At 40.7% G+C, this 27,168-nt stretch overlaps 1 protein-coding gene across 3 annotated transcripts in view; it reads right to left on the bottom strand.

The window, feature by feature from the left end:
* Nucleotides 1-27,168, bottom strand: part of nfia (nuclear factor I/A) — a 245,412-nt gene that overhangs the window by 151,124 nt on the left and 67,120 nt on the right. For 2 of the 3 annotated variants that reach the window (XM_084723833.1, XM_084723831.1), the window contains exon 2: nt 2,077-2,605. In XM_084723833.1, coding sequence (XP_084579959.1) covers nt 2,077-2,605 — 529 coding nt within the window. Of the gene's footprint in view, nt 1-2,076; nt 2,606-15,751; nt 15,914-27,168 lie in introns of those variants that run through there. The other variant, XM_084723832.1, reaches the window with a different exon arrangement.

Below are 27,168 nucleotides of genomic sequence, written 5' to 3'. Positions count from 1 at the left end.
ATTAAATCCCTCAAAGAAAACACTGAATTAAAAAACACAACAACAACAACAACTAGATGAAAACTACAGAAAGTAATCCAAGTATCACAACGTTAAAGTAATGTAACCTGACAATTATTTTTATCATTGATTTATTGATCGATTATGTGTTTAAAATGGTGAAAAATTGATCCTGTCACTGAAAAATATGTCCAAACATGAAAACCGGTGGAACACATGGACGTCTGTGCGCTCCACCTGTTTCAACTAGTGATCAATCAGGCAATAATCTATCAGTTGTTTGGTCAATAAAATGTCAGAAAATGTTGATCAAAATCCGAGGTGACGTCCTCAAATGTCTTATTTGGTCAAATCAAAGAATTTTAATTTTTTTTAACAAAAAAGATTCAAATTTTGATTAAAATAGATGCAGATTAATTTAAAAGTTGATTCATGATTGATTAATTGTTGCAGTTCTAAGTGTTTAATGTTAAATGTCAGGTTTATTAGTTTGTCCAGCTGTTCTCTCCTTTGTTGTGAGCAATTATTTGATTGATTTAGAGACAAAGAAATTGTGAAATTTCCACCCAGTGATTGTTCTTTATTTTAAAATTACAATCCTACTAATAATCAACATTTTTACCTGTTTTCTTTTTCTTTTTTTAAAATCTGTAACTGTAATATGATCCAGTTACAGTTAATAATGCTTGTAATGTTTGCCAACATCACCTGTTGATGGAAGTAAAAATTCAACAGATTTGTGAACTAAATTGATCCACAGTCCTGCAGAAAATCAAACAAGAAGCTGCAACAAAACAGCCGAGACAAATCGAGAAAACACACAGGAAGCTACGGGTGGAATAATCCATTGATCTGGATCGATGTATTGACTCAATGATCAACGATGCAAAGTGAAAACATCTTTAAAATCTGCTTTTACTCTAACAATTCCCATGTGTCACTTTTCGCCTGAACTTTCAAACGGTGCAGCAGCAGCACGAGCCGGGCAGATAAAAACGAGCAGCAAAGACAAAGACGATGAGGACATTCACCCCGTCTCAGGGACAAATCAGCAGTGTGGAAATATTTTAGATTTTGGAGAAAAAGACGTGAGAAAACCTGGCTGGACTAACTTGTTGCTCGAACTGCAGCAACATGAGCTGCTTTGTTTCCATCAATAAAAACATTCAAGCAGGCTGAAAATTCAACCGTTTTTTTTCTGCTGGAAGCTGCAGTGACTTTAACCAGCAGTGACAAGAAAAGAATAATACACGCAGTTTGTTCTGCTATGAGGGAAAGTCTGCTGGTCGCTAGTATAGAAACTAGCAAAAACCTTTTATTACTCAGTCAACTTTAATGTTCTTGTTGTTTTACGTTTGTCAGCGGAGTTAATTTAAAATCAACTTTACTGGAGTTATAATTATTCCCAGTTATTTGTGTGTTGTTGTTTTCTTTTATGGCCAAGAGCAGAAAAAACAGTTTCTTCTGAAAGTGATGAGTGACATAATGTTAAATATGATATTATCTTACATCAGTCACAGTTTCCCCTGAATCGTCGTCTCGTGGCAGACTTTGTGATATCAACAAATAACAAGTATTGTTCCTTCAGATATCTATAAAAAACGAAGCTAAAGTTAATGTAACATTACCGAGACCTGTGAATGTGACATCAGTCAGCTGTTTACACCTCAAATCTAAAAGACACTTTTATTAAATTACTTCAAATATATATTTGAGGAAAAGACCCTGTTGAATCAGTCTGAAAGTCCTCATCCACACTCAGCGCACAAACTCACAGGAAACTGAAGAATCAACTATGAACTCTGAACCCTGAGCAGCAACAAAAGCTTCAAACTCAGCAGCAGAGAACTGATCTGAAGCTACGAGCCACAAACGACAGAAACACCAACAGGAGCTTCAGGTGTGTCAGGTGTCGTTGGTGTGACGTCTGCATCGTGTTTGCGTGTTTTTGTCACATGTTCATTCTCACACAGACCAAACAAAGAGCTGCAACTTCTGCTGCAGACAACCGGCTGCTCAGCATCACGTCACACACACTCAAACACACACACACATAAAGAAGAGAGTGGGACTGACCTGCGTGCACGAAGTAGGCCAGGTAGAGATCCAGTTCCTTGACTGAAACTCCGATGTGGTGCGGCTGCACACACAGGGTGGGGTTCGAACACTGAGGAGACTTTACCAGCCTCTCCCCGTCAGTACTTTCGAGGGGAATCCCTTTGAATAAAATCACCATGACCAGGTCCAGCCTCCACACTTTGTCCGCCTGGCGCAGGCAGTCGATCCTCCTCATCTTGCCCTTCTGATCGGGGTTGGACAGCACGCAGCACGGCGCCTTCTTCCCCGTCACCGTCAGCACAAAGTCCTCCCTGAACTCGGGCCGGATGTCCTTGCGCAGTTTGGCCAGGAGGCGCGACGCCCACTTCTGTTTGACCTCGGGCTTCTCGCTGAGCAGCTCGTCCTTCACGGCGCGTTCCTCCTCCTTGGACATGCGCTTCTCGTGCTTCTTGAAGTACTTCCTCTTGCGGGCCTGCAGGTTGAACCATGTGTAGGCGAAGGCCCGGACGTGGGGCAGCAGGGCTTCGATGAAAGGATGGAATTCATCCTGAGGGACAGAGAGGAGAAGAGACACGGTGAGGAGGTGAGACATCGACATGTCAATGCAACAAGTCATACAAAACATGAAACAACAGTTTTCATTTGTTCTTTCCTTTTAAGTAGATTGAAGGTTAGAAAAATCTATTTATTCCTCTCTTTTGTGTATCGTTCCATCTCTTCAGAGGAGCCACATGATGTTCAAACCCTGGTTTCTATGACTGCATCAGATCAAAACGTCTTTTGAGACAAATTTCCCCAAACTTTAGCCAAACATATCCAGCATCTGTGGTAATGTTGTGATCTGCACCAGATTTAAAAATAATATTCTGCAGGTCTGAACAACATTTGGCTGCACAAACATGAGTTTGTAATGAGTAATATGTGATAAGAGGGATTGAAGAGGTCGAGAACTCTTGAAAGATGCCGACGTGGTGACATCATTTCAATCCATTTCCAACTGAATTCAGTTGTTCTGCATGAAGCATCTACAAAACTGTCCTATTTAGGAAGTCTTAGTGCTTTTACATCAGATGAAGAAAGACAGAGGAGTAAAGGAGGAGAGGGGGAGGAAAAATAAAACATAAGAAAAAGAAAGAGAAAAACACAAGGAAAGAAAGTAGGAAATATAAAAGGAAGGAAGGAAGTAGGAAAAAGGGAGAGGAAAAAAAGAAAGCACAGAGAGAACAAGGTAAGAGAAAAGTAGGAAGGAAGTACAGAAACAAAACTGAACAAGACATTTAAAGACTCTGGAGAACTGAGATGGACATTTTTCACTATTTTCTGACATTTTAGGTATTTGCAGACTGCAGCTCTAAATTAAACATGACAGTTGTTGTTAATTAATATCCAGTATTAAAACAATCTCTACAGGGGCACGTAAAAACTGACTCTGGGCAAGTAAATTGCCTGACCAGTCAAGTGTAAAAAACACATTAACGCTGACGCCTGTATCTGCTCGTAGCGTTCAGTAACATCTCCTGAGACCCACAGAGTAAATTCTACTGGATTTTTGGGGCAGATGCTGATTCTAAAAAAAGAAATTTTCACTGTTTTTTTTTAAATAATTACAGGCCTAAATAAAAAAGTGCAAATAGAAAGAAAAGGATGAAATTTATTTAAAATGCTGCATATAAATCCATTGTGTTCCACTGTCGAAAAATATCAGACATCATATACGCTGATACTGATATAGACTGATACAGGTGTGTTCGTCATATCGGTCCAATATATCTGATATTTCTGTTAAATTCATCAACAATCCTGTTGAGAAGCTGCAACCAAACAGCTGAGAAACACAGAAAACATGCAGGCGGTGCAACGATGTTTATGAAACGCTAAGCTAACGTTAACGTAATGTTATCAGCACAGTGACGGAGTGAGAGTGTTTGTCTGCAGCAGCGTCTCCCTCGTCTCTCTGGGTCACACAGACTCTTCAGTCTCACCTCATTTGGCTCTCAGGCAAGAATGTGGGTCTGTGTGGGTCTGTGAGGGTCTGTGAGGGTCTGTGAGGGTCTGTGTGGGTCTGTGAGGGTCTGCGTGGGTCTGTGAGGGTCTGTGAGGGTCTGTGAGGGTCTGTGTGGGTCTGTGTGGGTCTGTGAGGGTCTGTGTGGGTCTGTGTGGGTCTGTGAGCCCTGAGAAAACACATCACCCAACCAAAAACACTCCCAAAGAAACAACCAACCAACCAGCAGCAGCCACAAACACAAACACAAACAACAACACGCGGCAGGTTTGTGCACGCGCTCAGATGGCATCATGTGCAGGATTATAGGTGTATTAAAGGTGCATTATGTGGCTTTTGGCTGATGAGAGCTGCACAGTTATTAGGGTGGGAATGTGGTTAGACAGCATGTCGTGGATTAGACCCAATTTGGGGTTGGTTACACCTGCTCTCCCCGCTCCTCCCCCTCCTCTCCTCTCCTCTCCTCTCCTCTCCTCTCCTCTCCTCTCCTCTCCTCCTCCCAACCCCAAAACCGCCACAAAACCAGGCTTATCCAGCGCCAGGAAATGAACACATTAGACTGAAGGAGAAAAGGGAAAATCTGCTCTTCACTGCTCAGTGTCACAACACACAGACGTGACAAACAGAAACAAACAGAACACATCGTCCACACGGCGAGAAACAAGAAGCTAACAGAGCAGCTAAAGATGAGAAGAAGAACTTTACGGCTGGTTGAAGCCAGAAAAACTAACAGGTCAGAGAAGTGAGCAGCTTTCTGGTGACATAATGTTTTTAATTTCATTTCTGTCAGGTGGAGTTTCTCCTTGTCCCAGAGGTTTTCTAGAGACGAGCAGCCCAGTATGACATCAGCATGTCAAATAGCAATTGTCAGTATTTTTTGTGACACCACGACTTTCGAACCAATAAGTACAAATGTAGCATAAAGAGCTCCTGCTGTTGGTGGTTTTAAGGAAGTAATTATTTTAATCTAAACCGTGATGTTTTCCTAAATCTAACCAAGTGGTTTTCATGCATAAACCTGATTTTCCAGGAAACATATACATTTGCTTGCAGCTCATTTTGGAGATCAAAGTGTACAGAAGCATGGAAAAGCTGCAGCATTCAAGTGATTACATTTATACCTCAACCTTTATTTTGAAAATGCAGCTGAATGTATATAAATAAGCAGCACTTAATCCATTAGCTCAATGCTAACATATAATGGATATTCCCACTGACATGCTAACAGAAATTAGCATGGTGATTGGTGTAATATTATTTTAATTGATTTTTTTATTTTACATGCTAAACATAAAATAACAGGTGTGCTCATCTGTGGAAAACAGCTGCTGATTGCACATTGTCTGTTACTCTGCTCCAACACTCCACACTGACCTGCTACAGCAACCTCAAAGGGTCAAAATTCAAACTTCACAATTCAAAGTTCAGTTTCACATGTGAAGGATGTTAATTCAAAAGTTCTTTGTGCTAACATCTTATTATTTTGATTTTTTCACAGCACTGACTTGATAAGCAGGAACACATGAAGTTTACTTGAAAAAGAATTTTAGTTACTACATTTCTATGCAGTGTATCAATGATGCTGCTGAAATAAAACCCAAAGCATCGGAGTTATGAAAAGTCTTGAACTGGAGAATAAGTCACATGATCTGCAGAGACGCTACGGACACAATTCTCAGTACTGACACCAAAACCTTTCCCAAAACTTCAGTTTGAGAAGCGTGAGCGTGATCAAAGCATGAACACATTATGAATCTGAGGTGACGTCTGATGGCAGCTTTTGCTTTGTGACAGTCAGAAAAGTATTATAAGTTCAAAACTGATCACATCTGTTGAGAATCTGTCAGGTCAGGATCTCCACCAGGCAACAGGTAGTGAAGCACCTACTGCAACTGTCAGACGGAAGCAGCAGAGATTTGCAAGATGTTAATAAAATATTTTTGTATGATATTGACACTTGATGTTGTTGCATTGCCTGCATGTCCCAGTGGAATTTGTGGCTCGTCAGAATAAAGCCGATCAGATCACCCCTAATGACTGAATTTAGCTCCACCACGTGACCACTTCCACGTTCAATTTCTCATGTTTATAATAAACCAAATTTGATGAAAATGGGTTCAGAATTAAGTGATTTATAGTTGTTTTTGTAGTGAAGTCTGCAGCTCACATTTGTTCACTTGTTATTTGTTTACTTAAACGCTCCAATATGGTGACCACACAGACGCATACAGGAGACGTCTGCAAGCTAATAAAACAGGGATTTATTCATCTTGTATGGTGTTTAACTTCAGTATATCAGAACATATCAGGTCTGACCTCAATCTGCAGATGATCTGATTTAAGATGAAGCCACACTTTTCTATGGATGTCAGTTTTTAGAGCCAAAATGTGTCCTGGAACAGACGAGGTCAGTCTTGTTTTTAGCCCAGCAGCTGCTGATGACCAGTGGAGTGAGGAGTCAGCAGTCAGTATAAAACACAACAGCTGATAAAATAGTTTTTTTAAATTTTTTTAAACAATTGTGAATCATTAAAATCACAAGGGGTCCTTGAGATACAGTCATAAATGTGCACAAAAATATTTTAGGCTGATGGGTCCAGTAGGGGCGTCGGTGGCCTCATGGCAGCTTTTCTGAAAAATTGTGATGCAGGATGTTTTTAGGTGTTTTCTGCAATGAAACTGTGAGAGCAAGTGGAAATTGCAAACAAATAAAGAAAAACAAAAGTCACAATATTTTTCTGAATAAAACTGCCCTCTGTTCTCTGAATTCTAAAAAATCTTACAAAAATTCTAACAAAATCTGCAGTGCACCGGGGGATATTCAGCAAAGAAGCAAAATGTTTTCAGAGCTCAAACCCAGTTCAAAATTATAAAACATAAAAGCCCACAGACCGTTGATAAATGCCAATAACAATGATAAACCTTGTGTTCATTTCTGCACCCGTGACAAAAATAAAAATGCAGAAAACTGTAAATAATAAAACAGTGAGGCGTACATGTAAAATGTTTGTGCGGGGAAATGGTATGGATGGAACTCGTGGGAAGCTTCGATGATTGGTCAAATTTATGGTGATTGGACAAAACTGCAAGGCTGTGCAGAATTCACAGGAACTGGCTGAATTTGTGTCTGAACTGTCGTGATCGCAACATGACGACTTCCTGGAGCGACTGAGTGACATCAGAGATCAGACACTCCCTCACACACACACTGATGCCGTGTGAGTGAATTCAAAACTTTGTCACCACATGTTGATGACAAAAAAGACGTCATGAAGTAAAGATGAGGAAATAAATAGAAACAAGAAATGCATGTGAGACACGTTGGCTCTGCAGTAAAATTAGTTTATGAGATCTGTCGTGAATGGAAAAAAACACCGATATGGACCTATAAATATTTCTGTGTTTTGTTTTCAGGGTTTGGGCGCTTGTCTGTGGCGACGCTCGGTGAAAACCTGTCATTTCGTTTCAGTTTGTTCGTCTAAACACAGACAGAGAAAAAAAACCAGACAAACAGCAGAAGAGTTTCATCACCGAGAAACAACGAAGTCGACGAGAAAAAAGAGAAGAAGAAACACAGACGGACAGAAAACATCTTCATGGAACATTTTCTATTTGGATAAAACCCCTCAGAGGGTTACTGAGCGGGACGGGATGGAGGGGGGAGGACGAAGAGGAGGGAGGCGAGAGGCCCTCCTCCTCCTCCTCCTCCTCCTCCTCCTGAGCCACGTATTGAAAAAAAAAACTTGACTATTCATAGATCAAAGAGGCTCACACACATCTTGATACGTGCAAATGCCTCTGACTGAGGCGGCATGTGGATACTACGCGCACACACACACACACGCGCGCACACACACACACACACACTCACTGCATGTATGCAACATCTCCCTATCAGGTCACTCATGAGTTCCTAAAGTTGAAAATGACACAGACTCTCATAAAATGAGCTGACTGCTGTTGGAAACAGGCTGAAAGATTCTGACTGTTTGGGGAGATTTTTTTCTTTTCTGAAACAATTTGATAAGATCACTGAGTGAAACTGTACTTCTTATGACCCGTGAAGAAAAAGTATCCGTCAAGTTGCAGTGACAAAATAAATCTAAAGAAAACTGATGTTTCAAGTATTTTGTAGAAACTGGTGTCACTGCAGCAGAATCAAGAAAAATGGTTGGTTTTGTGAAAATATTTGAAAATAGTGCAAGAAATCCTCACTCTGCTCAGTCTAAAGTCCCTAAAAGCCTTGTCTTCTTCCAACAAAGATTTCTGCCCGAGAAGAGACGATATTTCCATCTACTTTCCAGAAACTATCATCTGCTGGTTTCTGAATCACAAACAGTGAGAGTTAAACAGGTAAACAAGCTGACTCGCTTCAGTAACAAAGATTTGTACCAAACAGGCAGATTTTCTACTTATTCTCAGAAAAGCAGCTAGCGTGCTCCGAAGGTCGGTCCACAAAATTTCCCCGCCCTTTGGTGGCCACAGTTTTCGCTCGAGGACACTGAAATTTGGTACAAAGGTTGTTTGAGTTCGGAATCACCGAATGTGACCAAACTTTGCAGAGAAACTCAGACGTTCACACAGCTGTAACTTCCATGTGACTGAAATTTGGTGTGTAGGTCAAATGCCGGTGAGGTTGTGTATTAATGCACGGATGCATGTGTGTATGTGGTCGCAGCTATCGCAACTTCACTTTTGTTTCAACACAAATCAACGTCTTACAAAAACTTTCTTGAATCAAGTTTCATTTTTCTGGATTCTAGCACAGCGATCGAACGTATTATACGTCTTTTTCAACATCCTGACACTCATTTCTGGAAAATAAGTTGATTTCTACTGAAAACAGGTTGGAATTCTTTCAGCAAACGGGCTTTTTTTTACTTATTGTGAGAAAACCAAGACAACAATGAGTTCAGGAGATTTTTGGACCCATTTGACCTGCAAGATATTCAGGGTCATTTCAATTTTTATGTCAAAACGTCTCATTTACAGACTCTTCAAACTAGTACTTAAGACATAAATCTCTAAAAACCTCACAGATGTATAGTTTCATGATTAAGAAAGATTTAAGTACCATTAATTTTGCAGGAGATAACAGTGTATTTGTTGGGGACTATTTTCAGCGGTGGATGAATCCACATTCACTGATGGCCTCACTGATGTGTCTTTAATAGTTTTTGGACGACAATCACACAGAGAAGAATCGGGCTTTGTTTGTAGACATTCACTGAATCTGTACATGAAGAAAACATAAAATATCCTCCGAGTTTCACACGTTTGGATGATCTTTTGTTTTCCGGTTCAACTCGAGGTTTTGGGTTAAATATTTAAGAAAATCCAGGAAGTTCAGCGGGAGTTTTTTGCAGCTGCGTTGTCAGAGAATCTTTATGTCAAATCTCGTATGAGATTGAACCTCCAGCTCAGAGCTCTCACACTAAACAGGAAACTATATCTACAGGCTGTGCATTAGAGCGCCAGCTGCATTGCTTTTTTTTATATAACATTGTTCACCCTCCCTTGTCAAGGGGTCTGAATACAGCACATTGTTTCTTCTTGGAGACGGTCCAGGCGAACGGGTTTGTCTCCAAAAGCGCCTCCAGCCGCTCTGCAGCCAACCTGCAGCCGCGTTCTGAGCTCTGAAATCTCACTCCAGGACGGCCGAGAACGCCGCCTTTTGTTATTTGTGGTTTCTGTTCGCAGTGAGATGTGTTTCTGTTTGTGTGTGTCCTCGGGCGGTTATTAGGACGACGAGCGGCTGCTGGACGGATGATGTGTTCAGCCTCGTCTCCACACACACTCACACACACACACACACACACACACACACACACACATTCCACAGTGGATCTGCAGCTCGGCGGCTCTGGATGTTCGTTGGAGCCACATACCAACATTCCTCACAGCCCAGTGCAGCGTTTCAGCTTCCTGACCCGCTCGCACCGTCCACCGCCACGGTTTCCTCTGCCGCTTTTTCACACTCTGTCTGTCGGCCGCAAACAAAATCCCACTTAACAAGTCACTCCGTCTCATATTCAGCCTTAAAAACGTGCTTTTCTGCCAGCGGGGTGAGATAATCCCTCTTGTTCTCAGCTTCCCCTCGACTCAGGAATGTTTTCTGAAACTAAATAATCCTGTTTCTGCATCCGTGTCAAGAAAATGAGTCAAGAAAACTACTGAAATGATGTCAAACTAATGGCTGCTTTTTGGGCTTGTTTCAGGGGAATATTTAGGATTCTTTACTTGGACATGTTCTGTGATGCACAGCAAACATTTTGATCCAGATCTGAACTTAAAAACCTGCTGCAGTTCATTAAAACAAAAGCCTTTTTAGTCAGATAATCAACCATTTTCTCTGTGTAGTTTCAGGAATTTTCTACAATTGAGTGCCAGTATCGAGAAATAAGAAAAAACAAAGCAGATGGCTTCAGCAGAATCAAAAGATCCCACAGAAAAAACAGGAAATTATCTCAAGCGACTGGCTGTTTATGAAGCTTATTTTAGGAAAATAAAACAATTTAAGACTCTATAACAACCAAAATAACTCATCGTGTGGAGAATTTCAGCACTGAAAACAATAACCATCATATCCTCTCATATTCCATCTAAAATCTGAAAATATCCAAACTTTCTGGAAAAACAATCAAAGCTGTTCTGGGTTTTATTTCAGGAATTTTCTAAAATTAAGTGTCAGTATCAAAAAATAGGAGAAAACAAAGCAGAGAGCTTCACCAGAGTCAAACTATTTATTAATATGAGCTGAATTGTAATGAAAGCATGAAATGATCTTGACTTACTGGATGTTTTAGGTGCTCATTTTAAGAATAAAACATTTTAGGACTTTATAAGAACCAAAATGACTCGTTCTGTGGAGAATTTCAGCACTAAACAACATCCATCTGCACTCGGCTCCATTTTAATCAGATCAGATTAAAAAGCTGATAATATTCAAATAATCAAAGTTGTTCTATGTTTTGTTTCAGGATTTTTTGGTCAATATTAAGAAATAAGGAGAGATTTTCACCAGAGTCAAATGATGAGCTGATTTGTATTAAAAGCATGAAATTATCTCGACCTTCTGGCTGTTTTCGGTGCTTATTTTAGTAAAATAAAACATTTTAGGACCCTATAACAGACTAAATGTCTCGTTCAGGTGGAGAATTCATGCACTGCTCGTCATATTCTGACTAAAAATTAGATAATATTCAACCTTTCTGGTCAAATTTGTTCTCTGTGTTTCAGGAATTTTCTGAAATCTGTGCCAGAATCTTGAGATAAGACTGAACAGAGCTGATCTCTGCAGGAAAAAAAAAAATCGAGGAAATGACTCTTTATTGGAGAAAATATTGACTGATTTGTGTTGGAAGCATAAAATTATCTCGAGCCAGAGGGCATTTGGGGGGTTGTTTTAAGGAAAATATGAGATTTTTCAGCTTCTGTAACACCAAACCTGATGTTTCTCACTGTGTGTTCACTTCACCTCGACATTTCTTTCCTTCTCTTTTCATATCTGGCCTTAAAAACGTGTTTCTGTAAAAAAAATTTAGCCAGTTGGCGTGAGATAATCCAGCTTCTTCTCTTGTTTCTGGAATTCAGTTCCAGTTATTATCTTAAAGCTGCATCTGTGTCAAGAAAATGACATTTTATTTAAAGCCATTTTGATTAAAAACAGGTGTAAATCATCTCATATCACTGGCTGTGTTGAATAAAAGCCGTCTGGTTAAAATGACGTGGTGAGGAGGATTTTTTTTTTTTAGGGCGGACGTGTGACGCGGCTCCCCGGGGTTCTTTCTTCGTCTCTTTTGGGGTCAGTCTTTCTTTCAGCGTTTTCCCTCCGAGGAAATCGGCGTTTCTAAACCTGCGAGGGGAGCCTGAAGCCGGGCCGAGGCTTACACGTTCCCCCTCTGCACCTTGGTGACAGATGTAATGGGCTCCTGTAACAACAACCCCCTGAATAACAGTCATTTAGGGGAGCAATAATGGTAATCCTCCCTGCCTCCCTCCCCGTCTATTGACACCCACACCGACACACTGAGGGAATTATCGGCGTGTCACTCGGGCTCAGCGGCTCGCCGCCGAGGCCCGGCTGAGCCGTCGAGGCCCGGCAGTTAACGGCTGCTGACGAAGAAGGAGGAGGAGGAGGAGGAATAGGAGGAGGAGGATGGCAGCAGCCACGACGACGCAAAACACACCGAGGAGGGAGATAAATACACAAACTGTATCTGGAGTCACACACAGCAGGATTCAGCCAAATGACTGAAGTCACTGAGCCAATCAGAGCCAGAACAGCTCATTTTCACAATCACAAGCTCCAAAAACCCGCTTCACCACAAAATACAGAAAAAAACTCAACATTTCAGCAGAAATTTGTGACACAGGATAAAACACAACACAGATATTATCAGGAATACGGGGTCATTTGTGCTGGAAATACAGAAATGAACTGTGGGAACTTTCCTACATCTTACATGAGAATCAGCCTCAGGGAGACCTTTGTTGGTCCTGAGTGGACAGACGAGTTCAGCGTCTCCTCTGACTCCTGCTTCATCTGCTCTGATCACCAGATTAAAGTGCAGTTTGGAAGGTTTTATTTTAAATAAAAATATAAAAACTGACAACTTTAGATTTCGTTCTGTGGAGGGGATGAAGTCTAACTCTTCTGCATACCTTTCTTATTTGTACTTTTCGTCATACATTTAATTTTTTACACTAGAGCTGCACTAATTAATCGATTAATTGATTAGTCGATTAAAAGAAATTTGTCGCCAATTATTTTGATGATCGATTCATCATCTCTGTCACACTCAAAGCAAAAATGTCAAACATTTGCAGGTTGCAGCTTCTTAACTGTGAGGATTTGCTGCTTCTATTCGTCACTTCTGACTCTAAATGACGAGTCTTTGGGTTTTAGACGGTTGGTTCGAGAAAATAAGACATTTTACAGAATTTTGGTGCATTTTAAAGACTAAAGTATTGATCAATTAATAGTGAAAATGATCTGCAGATTACTTGAAAATGAAATAACCACCCCGCTGCCCTCCTGAGACACAAACTGATACAAACATGTTACTTGTTGCTTTTTCTTTAAAATCAATGAAAATCAACTGTCCAAAAAGAAGCCGACGAAACACAAACTAAAACCCGCTGAACACCGAACATCCTGATGACATCATTTACAACACCAACAAAATGTGTGCGATAATCTCAAAGTTTGTCAAACAGCTACAAAATCCCCAAAGCCAAGCCACGATGAAAAGTGCACCTTTAAAAAGTATCAATTATAAAATATAAGATATAAAATTTACTAAAGCTTTGTTTCTGAGCGCCCCCTGCTGGCTGACAGACAAGTACGTCATCGACACTTTAAAAAGTTTGAAATTTTATTTATTTTTCTTTGAATGTGACAGAAATTCTCCTGATTTTATATCCAGAACTGTTTACCTGAAATTTTTAATCCAGAAAGTTCAAGTTTAACATAAAAAAAGGTTTTTAAAGGAATCAGCAGTTGTTGATATTAAGCAATATTAACTTAAATATAAATATGAATAATTTATAATTTAAAATAAAGGATAGAGTGTTTGATCCAGGCAGGTTTTCATGTTTGTGTGTGAAACAGCGTCACTGGATTACAACAGGAGCTGCTCAGCACAAACACACTTCTACTCTAAAATATTAATAATTAAATTAATACAAAAACAATGATTAAATAATGGATCAATGAGCAAAAAGAATAATAATCTGCCTGATAAGTATTTTCCAGTGAATACGTCTGTTCAAACCCCCAAAAATACATATTCTCCACTGAGCAGGATTTGTAAAACCGACAGTCAGTCAGTCAGTCAGTCAGTCAGTGAGGACTCTGTCTGCTGATTATTGGTTTTACTGCCTGATAATCAGATTAAACGTTAAAGCTTGTGTTCGTTCCTGCAAGTTTCAGACGCTCACATCGTCTTCAAACGCGCCTCAAAAACAGACCGAAGCTTCAAGCAGAAAATCAAGACGCCAAATTATTTCTGTGGATTCACCAAAAAAATAAATAAATCAGAGAAGAGACACAAAAAGCTGCAGATTAAAACTGACTGATCTCCTGTCACTGTGTTTATTTACAGCCAGAATCAATAAAACCAATGATTTATTAAATTGTTAGAATTATATATCTGGTTTCTGGGTTATAATTAAGAAATTAGTTTAAGTAATAAATAATAAAATATGACAATAATTTCATTTCAAGCCAATCACTGCAGTAAAATGCATTTCTAATAATTACTGCATTAAAATATTAAAATATGCACATGTCAGATGCTGAAATAAAAAATATTTAAGTGTAAATGTGGGTGGTTTGTTCAGTTTTAAAATCTAATTGTATTTGTCAGGAGCTGTGGTTAATTTCAGGAGATTAGGATGATAATTCCTACAAGAGGAAGCAACAAAGTCTGCAGCCAAAATCTCCATGAGGTCACACCCAAAAAAAAAGCTCTTAAATCCTATTTTAACCTCTGACCTTGAACACCACACTGCTGTACAGAAAATTATTTATTTTTAAGAGGAAATCTGAGTTGCTGATACATATGTATAAATATGCAAATTGTTTTTATTTAAATTTAGGATTTGAGGTGGAAATGAATCAGAAATAGTTTGTTATCAGCAGGTGTAAAATGTGATTTTTTAGGTTTTCAGGTTGTTGATTTTGTATTTTTCTGCCTGCTGCAGGTCTGCTGTCTCACCTCAGGTCACCTCTGACACAAACACTGTGTTTTTTTTCTGTCAGGCCTGAAGTTTCTCTTGTGAGGCCTCAACAGCAGCAGGAAGGAAGCGATTAATGATCAGATCCACTCTGATTTTACACACCAGGATCAACCTGCACTGTTCAATAAACGGACTGAGAGCGTGCAGCTGACAGACCTGCCTGTTCCACAAAACACCAACAAACTCTCCAGTCTACGCGCAGACATGACGCCCAGAAACAACCTGTGCCATCAACCATCACAGCTGTTAAAAGACTGAGAATTAAAATGTGTCCTCGCTGCTGCTGCGTGTCTCTGTGTGGACTCTGAGCTGCGCGCGGCTGCAGCCACGGTTGGAAAGTTTTTTTGGGGAAAGAAAACAGAAATAAACCCGCGTCCAAATTATGGCTGCGCCCAAGTTTACGCATCCGAATTTTGCGCAAATTATGGCATCCAAACTTCAGAGGAGATGGAAACCTCCGACAAGAAAAACCGACACCCCCCCTCTTCCCCTTCCCTACTCGGTAACCCTGCGCCGGGAGCTGCGGTCAGGCTGGCCGGGCAGCGGGAGCCTGAGCGCGGCTGCAGCGAGAGGAGCAGCCGGGAGCAGAAACAAGAGACAAGCAGCGACTCAAAGCTCCGTGGAAACGACTCAAAACACGCAGACCGAGCTGGAAAAGTTTCCAGAAAAGTGCAGAAAGAGAGAACTTATTTTACTACTGATTAATAATTTAATAAAAGAAGTTTGGAAGCGCCGAGCGTCCGCCATGTGCTGCCTGCAGCGGAACGAGAAGACGACGGTTGAAGTGCGAGAGGAGAAGCTGCAGCGGAGTGTGCAGACTATAGGGCAGAGTGTATAGAGTCCATACAGTCCTGAGTGTACAGTAAACAGTCTATAGGAGCGCAGAGAGACGCTGAGCTGCACACAAACACCGAGAAAGAACATTTAAAAACTTTAGATCACACTCACCTGTGTCAGACATAGCGGAGAATACATATCTGTCCGATCTAATCTTAGATCTGGAAGGTGTGTGTGTGTTTATGTGTGTGTGTGTGTGTGTGTGTGTGTGTTACTGTAACTCCAGCCTGTGTGTGTGCGCGTGCGTGTGCGCCCTGTGTGTGTGTGTGTATGTGTGTGTGTGTGTGTGTGAAAAAAGGAAAAGAACAGAAAAGAGTGAGGGTTGGGGAGTCGGAGCCCTCCTGTTGCCCCCTTCTTTCACATTTCCAACCAGGGCTGAACTTTGACCCCGCCTCGGGTTACATGGAGCGTCCAGACCTGTTAGAGGCCCTCCGCCGGGGAGCGCACAACTTTCAGCCCAGACTCGAGCGAGAAGAACATCTCCGGCAGCAACAAGACAAAAGTCCCGTTAGAAAAAAAAAAGGCAACACAGAATCACAGGGCAGCCCGGCGAGGAGTCGCTGCTGGGGGAAGAGGAGGCGAGAGCGGCCGGGGGTACAGGAGGAGGTGGTGGACGGTGCAAATCTCCAAAACGTCCCGAAAGTGCATTTCAAAGCGCCGGAGAGCCGCGGCGACCGGCGGGCCTCGGCAACATGTCTATCCGCGCTGCGGTGCGCTGTGGCCGGCGTGCGGCGGTGCGGCTCCTCGGTGCTCGGGACGGAGGGGCGCGGTGCAGCGGCGGGAGCAGCGGGAGGAGCTGTCGGCGGAGTCCCGGGAGCAGATCTGAGCAGGAGGAGAGAAACAAGGCAGAAACGGGATCCCTGAGCTGCCAGACGGCCGCCTCGCCTCTGAAACTACCGACAGCTGCTTTCCGTTAATTTATCTCCAGCAGGAGGAGAGAGAGTGTCTGTCCCGGCGCAGAGAGGAGCGCCACCTCCTCTCCGCTCCTCTGACTGCTCACTGACTGACTGCTGCTGCTCCGGAGCTCCGCGGACTGACCTGCAGAGAGAGCCCCGACTGATCACTGATCACTGATCACACACCCTGCGGATCGATCACAGAGAGAACATCGATCCTCTGCGCGCACTTTCACAAGTACAACCCGCCGCTGCGTGTGCGCGTCTCATATGTGTGTGTGTGTGTGAGTGTGTGTGTGTGTGTGTGTGAGTGTGCGCAGCAGAGTGCTCCGGGATCCCGCCGCTTAGGAGGAGAATACCGAGATGGAACTGATCACCGTGAGCTTATTGATCATTATCGATTAAAATCTTCTCAATAAACTTGCACCAACATGTTTTTTATATTTTACGCATGAAGAAGTAGAAGAAGGAGAGTGGGAAGTAGAATCCATCCAGCAGAGGAGCGCACACACACTCTCCGTTTCTGTGGGATTAAATGAAGTTGTGTCTCCGCGTGTTTCTGCACAACTTTGGCCCGTCTGACCGCCTCTCCGCTCTGGCGGGATAAATCAGGTCCAGTCCAGCCTGCAGCGCTGCAGCTCGGCTCCTCTCCGCAGGCTCTCTGTCCTGTCCTGCTGTGTGTGTGTGTGTGTGTGTGTGTGAGAGAGAGAGAGAGAGAGAGAGAGAGAGGGAGCGCTGTGTGTGTTGAGTCCAGCAGCAGAAGCAGAAGCGGCTGAAATGTTTGTGAGCTGCAGCTTCAGAGTTCAGAGTCAATAAGAAAGTGACAGTGAGAGAACAGATCCATGAGATCCTCACAGGATCACTGCAGACAAAACCTTTAATTACACTGATCACTCTGTAAAGGACCATTACAACACAAACATCTACTTGATTTTTGGAGGCTGATAACAAAATCAGGGAGCAAAAAAAAAAAAAATAATAATAATAATAATAATAAACACATTTATGCACATTTTTTGCAATGATCCATCAAAAGTGGTTTACACAAACCCCAGATCAGATGGACATTAGAGGGTCTTGAACGTCATTTTCTGTTGTTTGGTCTTAATTTTTGTGATTGTAATATTATGTAAAATTGATGTATTTGTGTTTCCTTGTCATCTACAATGTTGCAAATGGAGCTGTGATGATGGAAGATGAATTTCAGACCCATTCTGACAATAAAAGTATCATCGTCATCTTCTCTGACAAATGTGTCAATACAGGCAGGATAATTTACAATATTTTATATTTTGCAAGATATTTTCACAGGAGACTCTCCCTATTCTCCTCCTGGGATCACAGTTCTCCTGTATTTCTCGTGATTTGTGACACATTTTTCCTTTTTATTATCACAACCCTTTCTGGCACCATACAGCGTATATAACCTCTGTGACTTCTTGAGTCTACAGTTTCCAACACTTCTGCACCAAACCAGACCAAGAATTCTTTGAATAATCTGTCTACCACATCGGTTTTCTTTTAGAGGCAGATTAAAAAATAAATGCATGACAGAAAGCTGAGTTTTAAAAGTAAAATTAAAAGTATTTTATATGAAAATGCTGTTGCAGGGTTCTTGTAAGTTTTTCGCTCCTTAAAAATCACGAAATTGAAGAAAGAAACTCTGAAACTCAAATTTCTGGGTTCAAAATCTTCAATATTTTTGAGGTGTCAAGGTTGACACTGAAACAGTAAACTTCCACCTGTATTTTTTACAATTATAAATAACAATAAATTATATATACATATAGAATATATTAAAAAGATGTCCATATTGAAAATGATGAAATATAAATAAAATGCTGCTCATAAACAAACGGATAAACATGTCAATACCGAACGATATCAGTGTGAAAGGCCAATATCTGTCAGATAATATCAGTCAACTTATATATCAGTCAGGCTATTATTATTATTATTATCATTATTATTATTATTATTATTATTATTATTATTATTAATTATTATTATTATTATTATTACTGTCTACGGCTGTTGGCGCAGCCCCAATCAGATCAAGTTTACATAACACACACACACACACACACACACACTTATATAATATCAATGAGAGACGTGATGTTGATCATGTTGCCAATCAGCTCAGATTTTATATAAACCTGCATCATGTGACCTCCTGACCTCCTCCTACTCATCCCTCTGACATGACTCACTTTATTATTTTATGATTATTATGACATCATCTCTCAGTCTGATAAATAAACAGCAACACTGACACTTTGGTATATTTACATTATTATTAATTTAACATATTTGATGCTACATATTAATTGTACTATTCTGTACGTAGAGCCTGACTGATATTTATCAGTTGGTCTGTATTATCGGCCCAATATTGGTCTGTCACAGCTGTAACAGTATATATCTGTTTCCACATATATGTTGTACAATACGTGCTGATATAAAAAGTGTTTTTTTTAAAGAATATAATGCAGATTGTTTTATTTGTCAGCATTTGATGTATATTTGATAATTTTTTCTTAATTCAGGGTTCATATATATTTTGAATTTTCTTTTATTTACGGTTATTCCTAATTATTAAAAAACACTGATGTAAGTTTAGTGATTCAGTGTCCTTTTGGACAATAAAGTGTACTGTTAAAGGTTTGATCTGCAACATTCTCCTAAAGAAAATCATGTATGGACTCAAATCTCTTTCAGTCATCACTGATGAAAACACACCAGAAGTGTTACATGTCTGGCTGTCAGTGTGTGAATCTTCTTATATCAGTCAGGTTCTGGTTGTGTGTTGTATATTTTGTATGTTTGCTGCAATTTGGAAAAGCCAAAGACAAGTATGTTATTTTATTGTTTGACTCTGCTCTGTGTATTTTATTTGAGTTTTTTTTGTGTGTGTGTAACGTTTGCTCAGTTTGCTCCCTGAAAAACAATATTTCATGAAAAGTGTGTTTTTATAGTTTGGAATGAGAAGAATGATGAGTTTGAACTTCAGTCGAGTGTTTTCATCTGTTCACTGGAGGAAAAGTCGTGAAATGAAACTAGAAGTTTTGCTGTTTACATTTATGTGAAGTTAATATCAGAACGTACAGCAGTGCTTTTCAAACTGTGGTCTGGGGACCAACAGGGGTCCTTGTAGGGCTGAGGTGAGACTAGATTTTGGATATAATTATATCATCATGTGGCAGTCATGTTGTCTTTTCATGTTTTTAAAGGCTGCATTACAATAAAATGATGTTATTTTTTTTTTAACTATTCTATTATTTGCCTTCACCAAATTAGCCATAATATTCAGTAATTATCAAAAAATCTCATCGAGTTAATATTTTGTGAAAGTACAAATAGTCGTTCCTACAATACTGTCGGAATAATACTGAGGTATTTGGTCAAAAAAAAGTGATTTTTACTCCTTTTATAAACTTATTCGCCTCCTACACAACAGTCAGTCACAACCTACATGATCAATAATTATCAATATCGACTGATATGAAACTGCAGGCCTGGGTCGGTCCTTGACAGGGTTGTAGGGGGTCCACAGCAAAAGAAGGGGTGATCATTTTTAAGTTTTATCTCATTTTTTTGGAAGCTGGAACAACAAAAGAAAAAAAAATATGTGTGGATGTTTTGATTTACTGTAATTTATAGTGATCCTAGTTTGATCACTGATTGACTATTGAGACTTTTATATTTTATATTCTTTGAAAATTAAAAAAAAAAATTACTCAGAGCAGAATCCTTAAGAAAAAATCCTCTCAAACTGACAGGAAAAAGTTTGGAATCCCCTTTAAAAGAGCATCAAAAGTAGAAATAGTTTGAAGTGTCCGTTCAGAGTATGAATTTACTTATGTAATAAGACTTGAATACACACTTCAGTTTTAAGACTCAGAGCTTGAAAAAATTTAAATATTTCACGTTGAGAAATGTTTCCAGAAGTAAAAACATCAGTTTAGTCACTTCACACCTCTACATGTTTTATATTTCATATGTATTTTATATTTCCTTCCGTTTTTATGCCTTTTTCCTCCTGCAGGTGAGTGTGGACACAGTGAGGCTCTGCTGTCCTGAACGGAGGCAGCTAACAGCGCCCCCTACATAACATCCACACAGTCTACAGTCACAGACGTACAGAACACATCAGTGCATTAATGTGGTGAAGTCTGGAGCTTTTTGAAGATATCTGACAAAATGTTGTGTTTAAAGGACTGAGCACTGTAGGAACTTTAAATGAGATATGGCAGAGAAAACAGGATGCTGTGTGGATTTTAAAACACTAAAGAATCACAAAGTCACACCTGAGAACCACAGACAAACTATAAAAGCCTTTACAGGGATATAAGATGAATATTAGTCTGTAGAGATTCTATAGAAGTTACCATAAAACTCAGCAAAGCCTCTATAAAGCCACGGACACTCAGTGTTTCCCTATAGGACCATTAGAGACGAAACAAGAGGAGATCAAACTCCACAAACAGGAACATAAATCACCACCAAGAACCACAGACGCGCTGTGAAACTCGACTCTGAGACAGGAGGAGTATTATCAACCGTAGAGATAAAAATATCACAATAAAGCCACAGAGGAATCACCTCAGGGTGCAGGAACATTATAAACATACCATAGGACATAAAATACCACAATCATTATCAACTCACCACAGACACACTCCAGAGCAACATTATAGGAAGATCAGAGAAGATTAAATAACCATTATGGACGATTAAATTCCTGTAGAGTTCCACAGTCACACGTTAAAGCCTTACAGGGACATTCTGAGGAGGTGATATTGATATTTTACAAGATTAAAACGTAATAAAGTCAAAATAAACTGACTAATAAGTGCAATGAGAACGTTGTAAACTCAAACAGGGAGGATGTATTCAGATAAAATCAAATCAAGTGACACAGATAGAACCGACCTGCAAGACCACGCAGAGGGATTAGGGAGATAACACCGGGAATATTGTGAGAGAAAATGGACAATACAGATGCACTGTAGTATTATAGGACTGATATATCAATATTATGGCTGATTAAAGTGTGATAAAGAGCAATAAACTGACTAATAAGTGAAGCAGGGGATTTCTAAAGCCTGTGGGGAAAATGATAAACTAAGTGAAAAAATGTGAGATAAGAGACAAGAACGACCAACAGGGCACCACACACACACACGCACGCACACACACACACACACACACACACACACGCGCGCGCGCACACACACACACACACACACACACACACACACACACACACACACACACACACACTGTAATCCCTACAGGGACATTCTGGGAATGTTATCCTGATATTTGGGATGATTAAAATGTGATAAAATGCAAAAAAAACAAACACAGAAGTAAAGTGGAGATTACTTAAAAAGTAATATTATAATTATATTACTTATAATAATATAAGTAATATTTGTGAGTAACATAATCCAAAATTATAGTTCTCAGCTCCTCCTGTCTTCTCATTTTTCCTCTTCCGGTCTTAATTCCCTTCACACACACGCACACGCGCGCGCACAGTTTATTGTTTGTTGCTAGCTAGCTAATGTTAGCTGCTGGTGTTTGCTGACTGAGTTGTGATGATTAGCTTAGCTAGCGATGGTTGTGTAACTTCGGGAAATACCTGAATGTGTGTCCTTAAATTTGTGTTGGTCGTCTTGGATGTTGACAGGATCTTTCTTTTGTGGTTCCACAGTAAACACCAGAACGTGTAACTGTTCTGTGAGAACTCGATCAGTAACGTGGACTTGTTAAAGTTTGGACATGGAGATTCACGACACGTCCACGTCTCTGCCTCCTCTGACATGATCTCCTGCTGCGCTCTTTCCATCCCGCCCCGCAGCGACAATTCGCGGACATCTTTTTATATCCAGTCTACGGCGGCCATCAGCAGGAGGACAGGTACGTGACGTCACGTGGATGAGACGCATTTAAGGTTTAGAAATGCGTGGGGAAATGTAGCTTCTGTGGACGCTACCGCGTTATTTGATCACTAAAGTAGCTTCACTACTGAAAAGCTATTTGATGTAGAAAACAGCGACGTTACGACCACGTTACTGAGAAAAGTAGTTAAACTAGTAACGCCGCTACTTGTAACGCCGCTACTGCCCAACACTGCATGCAGCTATGAATTATATTATAGTATTATTAAGCATTATAATGCACAGTTAAATGACTTTATTAACTCGGTGTAGTGTCTGTAAATTAAAGCAATAACATGAAATAAAATATCATAAAACACAATAAACTTAATGACTGTGTTCAACACACACACAGATTGTTATAAAGTTATTTTATCACCTACACCGCCTCATCTGCAGTAGAGCCAATCAGGAGCAGCTACGTCACAGCCATGCTCTCTAACCGCGCTTTAATTGGACTACAAGGAGGAATTTGAACCTCAGAGGCGCCTCTGATTGGACGACAAATTAAGGTGGGGGGGAAAAAAAGTGCGGTCGTGTACGCGCACACGAGAACGCGCTTATTCACTGCATTCCAACTCACAGGTACAACTACAACTACTATAATACTATTGCAATACTATTATTTTTATTACTATTTTTCATTAATAATAAGAGGCTATATTTGGAGAAGTCTGACTGCCAGAGTCGATGGTATTGATTATAGATATTAGATGATAGATTAGAAAGAAGTGCATCAGCAGAGACACAGATGAAGAAGTTCATGGAGTTATAATAAAGTTAAAGTACAGTTATAACAGTTATGTAGAGTCATACTTGCGTACCATCGTGATTATGGATCAGGTGAAAGTTTAGTCGGGACGCTTCATGTCTCCTGCAGCAGCAGCAGTAAAGTCACTCTGAGGTGTTTAAATTAAAAATAAAACCAGCTCAGAGTCTGTGAGGAAGGTTTGAATCCAGAGGACCACACTGATGTCTGACTGCAGTCCTGGTTTGGCTCAGTTCGGCTCGGTTCGGCTCCTCTCTCTCTCTCTGTTTGGTTCGGTTCGGCTCAGAGACTTGACAGAAGTTGCACCAGCTCAGTCTCCTGTTTGTTTGTTTGTTTGTTTGTTTGTTTGTTTGTTTGTTGTCGTCCTTCCTCCTCCTCTTCTCTTCTTCCTCTCCGTGCTGTCCCGCTGCATGCGCATAACCCGGTTCAGCTCGGTGTGACCCGGTTCAGCTCGGTGTGACCCGGTACAGCAGCTCGATGCAGCGGGGGAGCAGCAGCAGCAGCTCCGACAGTCCTGCAGCGCTGCAGCGGTCGGCGGTGACGGGGAGACGGGGAGCGCTCCCTCTCCTCCCTCCCTCCCTCCCGCTCGGACGGACGGGACGGGACGGGAGGCTCACAGGAGGCGGGGAGCGGAGCGCAGAGGAGTCGGTGCAGCGGCCGCGGCTGCTGCTGATTTATAGCCGCCACACATGCTCTGATCCCCGCATGGACCTGCGATGGGAACCGCGCGGAGATGGACGAACACGTGAGTGAGCAGAGCAGAAAACAAAGTGCAGCTGGAACAGCTGGAGCTCTGCAGCGGACAGAACCTGCAGCTGAGACACCTGAACTCTCACACCTACCGAGACACCATCTTTAGATAGTTTTATAAATTAATCACTTAGTTTTTTGTCCAGAAAGGGTCAGAAAATGGTGAAAAATGTCGATCACCAAAAATATTCAGTTTTCTGTCAGAGAGGAGTAGAGAAACCAGAAAATACTCAGATTGTAAAGGTTAAAATTAGAGAATTTAGACATTTTCAATTGAAAAAAAAATACTCAAAACAGTTAATCAATTAATTAATCTTGTCACAGTCTCACAGTTCCAAACATGGTGGAGATAAATGTTTATTCTCATTATTGATTAATCTGTAGATTTTCTTGATAAATCATTTGGTTGTTTGGTTCAGAAAAATGTTGATCAAAGTCCAAGATGACATCTTCAAATGTCTTGTTTTGTCCAAAACTCAAAAACATTCAGTTTATTGTCAGAAAATATTCATTTTTAAGAATGTTGACTTTTTTTTCTTTAAAAAATGACTGAAACTTTCATTTAATTTCAAACTGGACACATCAGAAAAATCTCACTCAACATGTGACTAATTTTCTCACAAAAAACGAGATACACATTGTGACAGACTAAACTTTAAACGCAAAAACATAAATAATTGTCTGAAAACTGTCTGTGTGGTAAATTATAACTCCTATTACTGTTTCACATGAGTTCAAGAGTTAAAACTTTCTTCATAGCTGTCCTGGATTTCTAAAGATAATATTTTTCATTTCATCCATCAAATGTCATGTGCTGATGAAGACTGTGAGGTGTGATCAGAAGCTCCAGTATGGCTGCTAAATGGCGATAATTTAATTTGTGTCTGGAGAAAAAAATAAACCCGATGACATCAGAGTGATGTCATTTCAGCTTGGAGACTACAGAGGTCTCACACACATCCTCTACACACTCACTCCCTGACGAGTGAGACTCTGCAAAATGCCTCAGAAAAATGTTCCATTTAGTTCGATATCATGTGGAAAGTTCAGAAGAGTCGCCCAATTAAATCACTTTATTCCCATTGAAGTTAGCGGAGGCCTAAACTGTAAGTTAGCTGCTCAGCCACAGGAAGTCTCCAGTGCGCTGCTCTACCATCGGCACGATCCAGAGGCTCTGACACAGAAGTTGGCTTCATCCACCTCTGAGCAGCTCTCAGCGGAACAAACGGAGGTTCCTGCCTGCAAGGCCGCAGCTAGTTCTGCTTTATACATCCACAGCCAGAGCCAGAAAAATGACCACGAAAGGTTCATTTATTTATCATATTACAGCGCAGGCTGTATAATGAGATACTAGTTGTACAGTTCCCTTTATGCTTCTCACACACACACAAAAAGAAACACACCCTGCCTTGTTTGCATTTCTTTAAACCAATCACAAATGTCTTGGGCGGAGCTAAGCCCAGGATGCAGTAACGGAACTTGTTTTGGTGGAACATTTGCACGTCAGGAGGTGAGCTCTTGTATTAAAATGACTGCATCACTGCAAAAGAAAAGCTAGCAGCTGTTAGCTTGTTTATGTTTGTATCGTTAGCATCCCAGGTGTTAATTTGCTGTTTTTAGAGTGCAGGCTGCAGAACATGGAAAACGTTGATATCGGACACCACAATGCTGTTTGAAACAGGTGACCAACCTGCAGTGTGCATCCAGAGAGTCAGACTAGTACATGGGAGATTATTACTGTATCCTGAACTACTTTACACAGAGGATGAATTCTTCAGTCTCACAGTGTGAGGGGACTTCTGTATCTCCTGTCAGACAGCAGCAGGGTGAACATGCTGTGAACAGCTGGGTGGGTGTTGTCTTTTAGTATCACCTCACCTCCCTGATGTCACTGATGCTCTGAAGATGATACCAGTGATGATCTGGGCTGTAGAGTCCTCCTGCCGGTTTGTGGTGTTTCCAGTCAGGATGCTTTCAGTTGCTCCTCTGCAGAAGTTGACAAGAACTCTAGTTTGACTACGACATGCAAATCTGTCTCCTGAAGTTTTCTTCAGAAATACGGTCGTGTGTTTCTGAGACTTCTTCAGCTGGGTGGAGATGTGTGACGTCCATGAAGGTTCCACCTCACCTCCACTGATGTAGACAGAGCTGTGCGTCTTTGCCTCCTTTATTTGCTGATGTGAGCAGCAGGTTGTTTTCTGTCAGTCCCTCCAGGATTTTGCAGCATGAATGCCTTATTTTTCTAAAAAGAAATTGATGCATGCTGCACTGTTTTTAGGCATTTTTTTTGTTATAATTCATTAAAAATCAAAGGCAAGTTGTTCCAAGGAGAACAAAGCTGCACTCTGTCCTGAGTATTTTAAGTAACCTCACAACAAAGGCTCAGGATTACAAAAATTCTGACAGAATCTACCTGATTTGTAAATGAAGAAGGTCACCTGGTGGGTTTCCACAGAGAAGCTAAATCTTTTTGGAGCTCAAACTCAGTCAAAACAGCACAAAATGATTTAAAGAAGTGCACAGGGCTTTGATAAACACTATGATTGGTGGAACTCACGGGAAGCTCAGATGAATCATCAAATTTGAAGAAAGGTTGCAGAGTTTGGACAAAATTGTGAGGTCAGGCAGAATTCACAGGAAGTGGTTAAATTTGTATGAATTCCTGGAGGGAATGTTCTGCACACGTCTCTGCAAGACTGCTGCTTTCGTCCTGATATGGAGGCTCATCGTTGTTTGAAATCTGGATGATGATGGTGGGATCATCTGTGAACTCTGGAGCTGCTGTCATGAGTCGGTAGTGTGAACAGAATCTTGAAAACAGCGACAAAAGGGGTTGGAGAGACAGACGTAGCTGTGCAGCTCATTAGAAATCAATGTTAAACTGAACAAGAACTTCATCAGTTCTTGTTTGTTTACTTTCTTCTCAGTCAAATGTGCATTTTAAAGAATATAAAGTCCTCTGCTGCTGGTTTGCACAGTTTATCTGCTTGTCTGTAGCCTTTAAAGGATCATTTGAATCCATATAGCAGCTAAACTTTCTGTCATTAGAAGCATCTCAACATCAAACTGGTTCTTTTGCAGTTAAATGTGTATTTTAAAGGATTAAAAGTCAACTCTGGTTTGCACAGTTTATGTCTGAGATGATTTTGCTAATTTGAATCCATA

Source organism: Lutjanus erythropterus, chromosome 7, assembly GCF_056507025.1.
Source record: "Lutjanus erythropterus isolate fLutEry1 chromosome 7, fLutEry1.hap2, whole genome shotgun sequence".
Lineage (NCBI taxonomy): Eukaryota > Metazoa > Chordata > Actinopteri > Lutjaniformes > Lutjanidae > Lutjanus > Lutjanus erythropterus.
The sequence above is the reverse complement of the archived record's forward strand: the minus strand, read 5'-3'. Positions and strand labels throughout refer to the sequence as shown.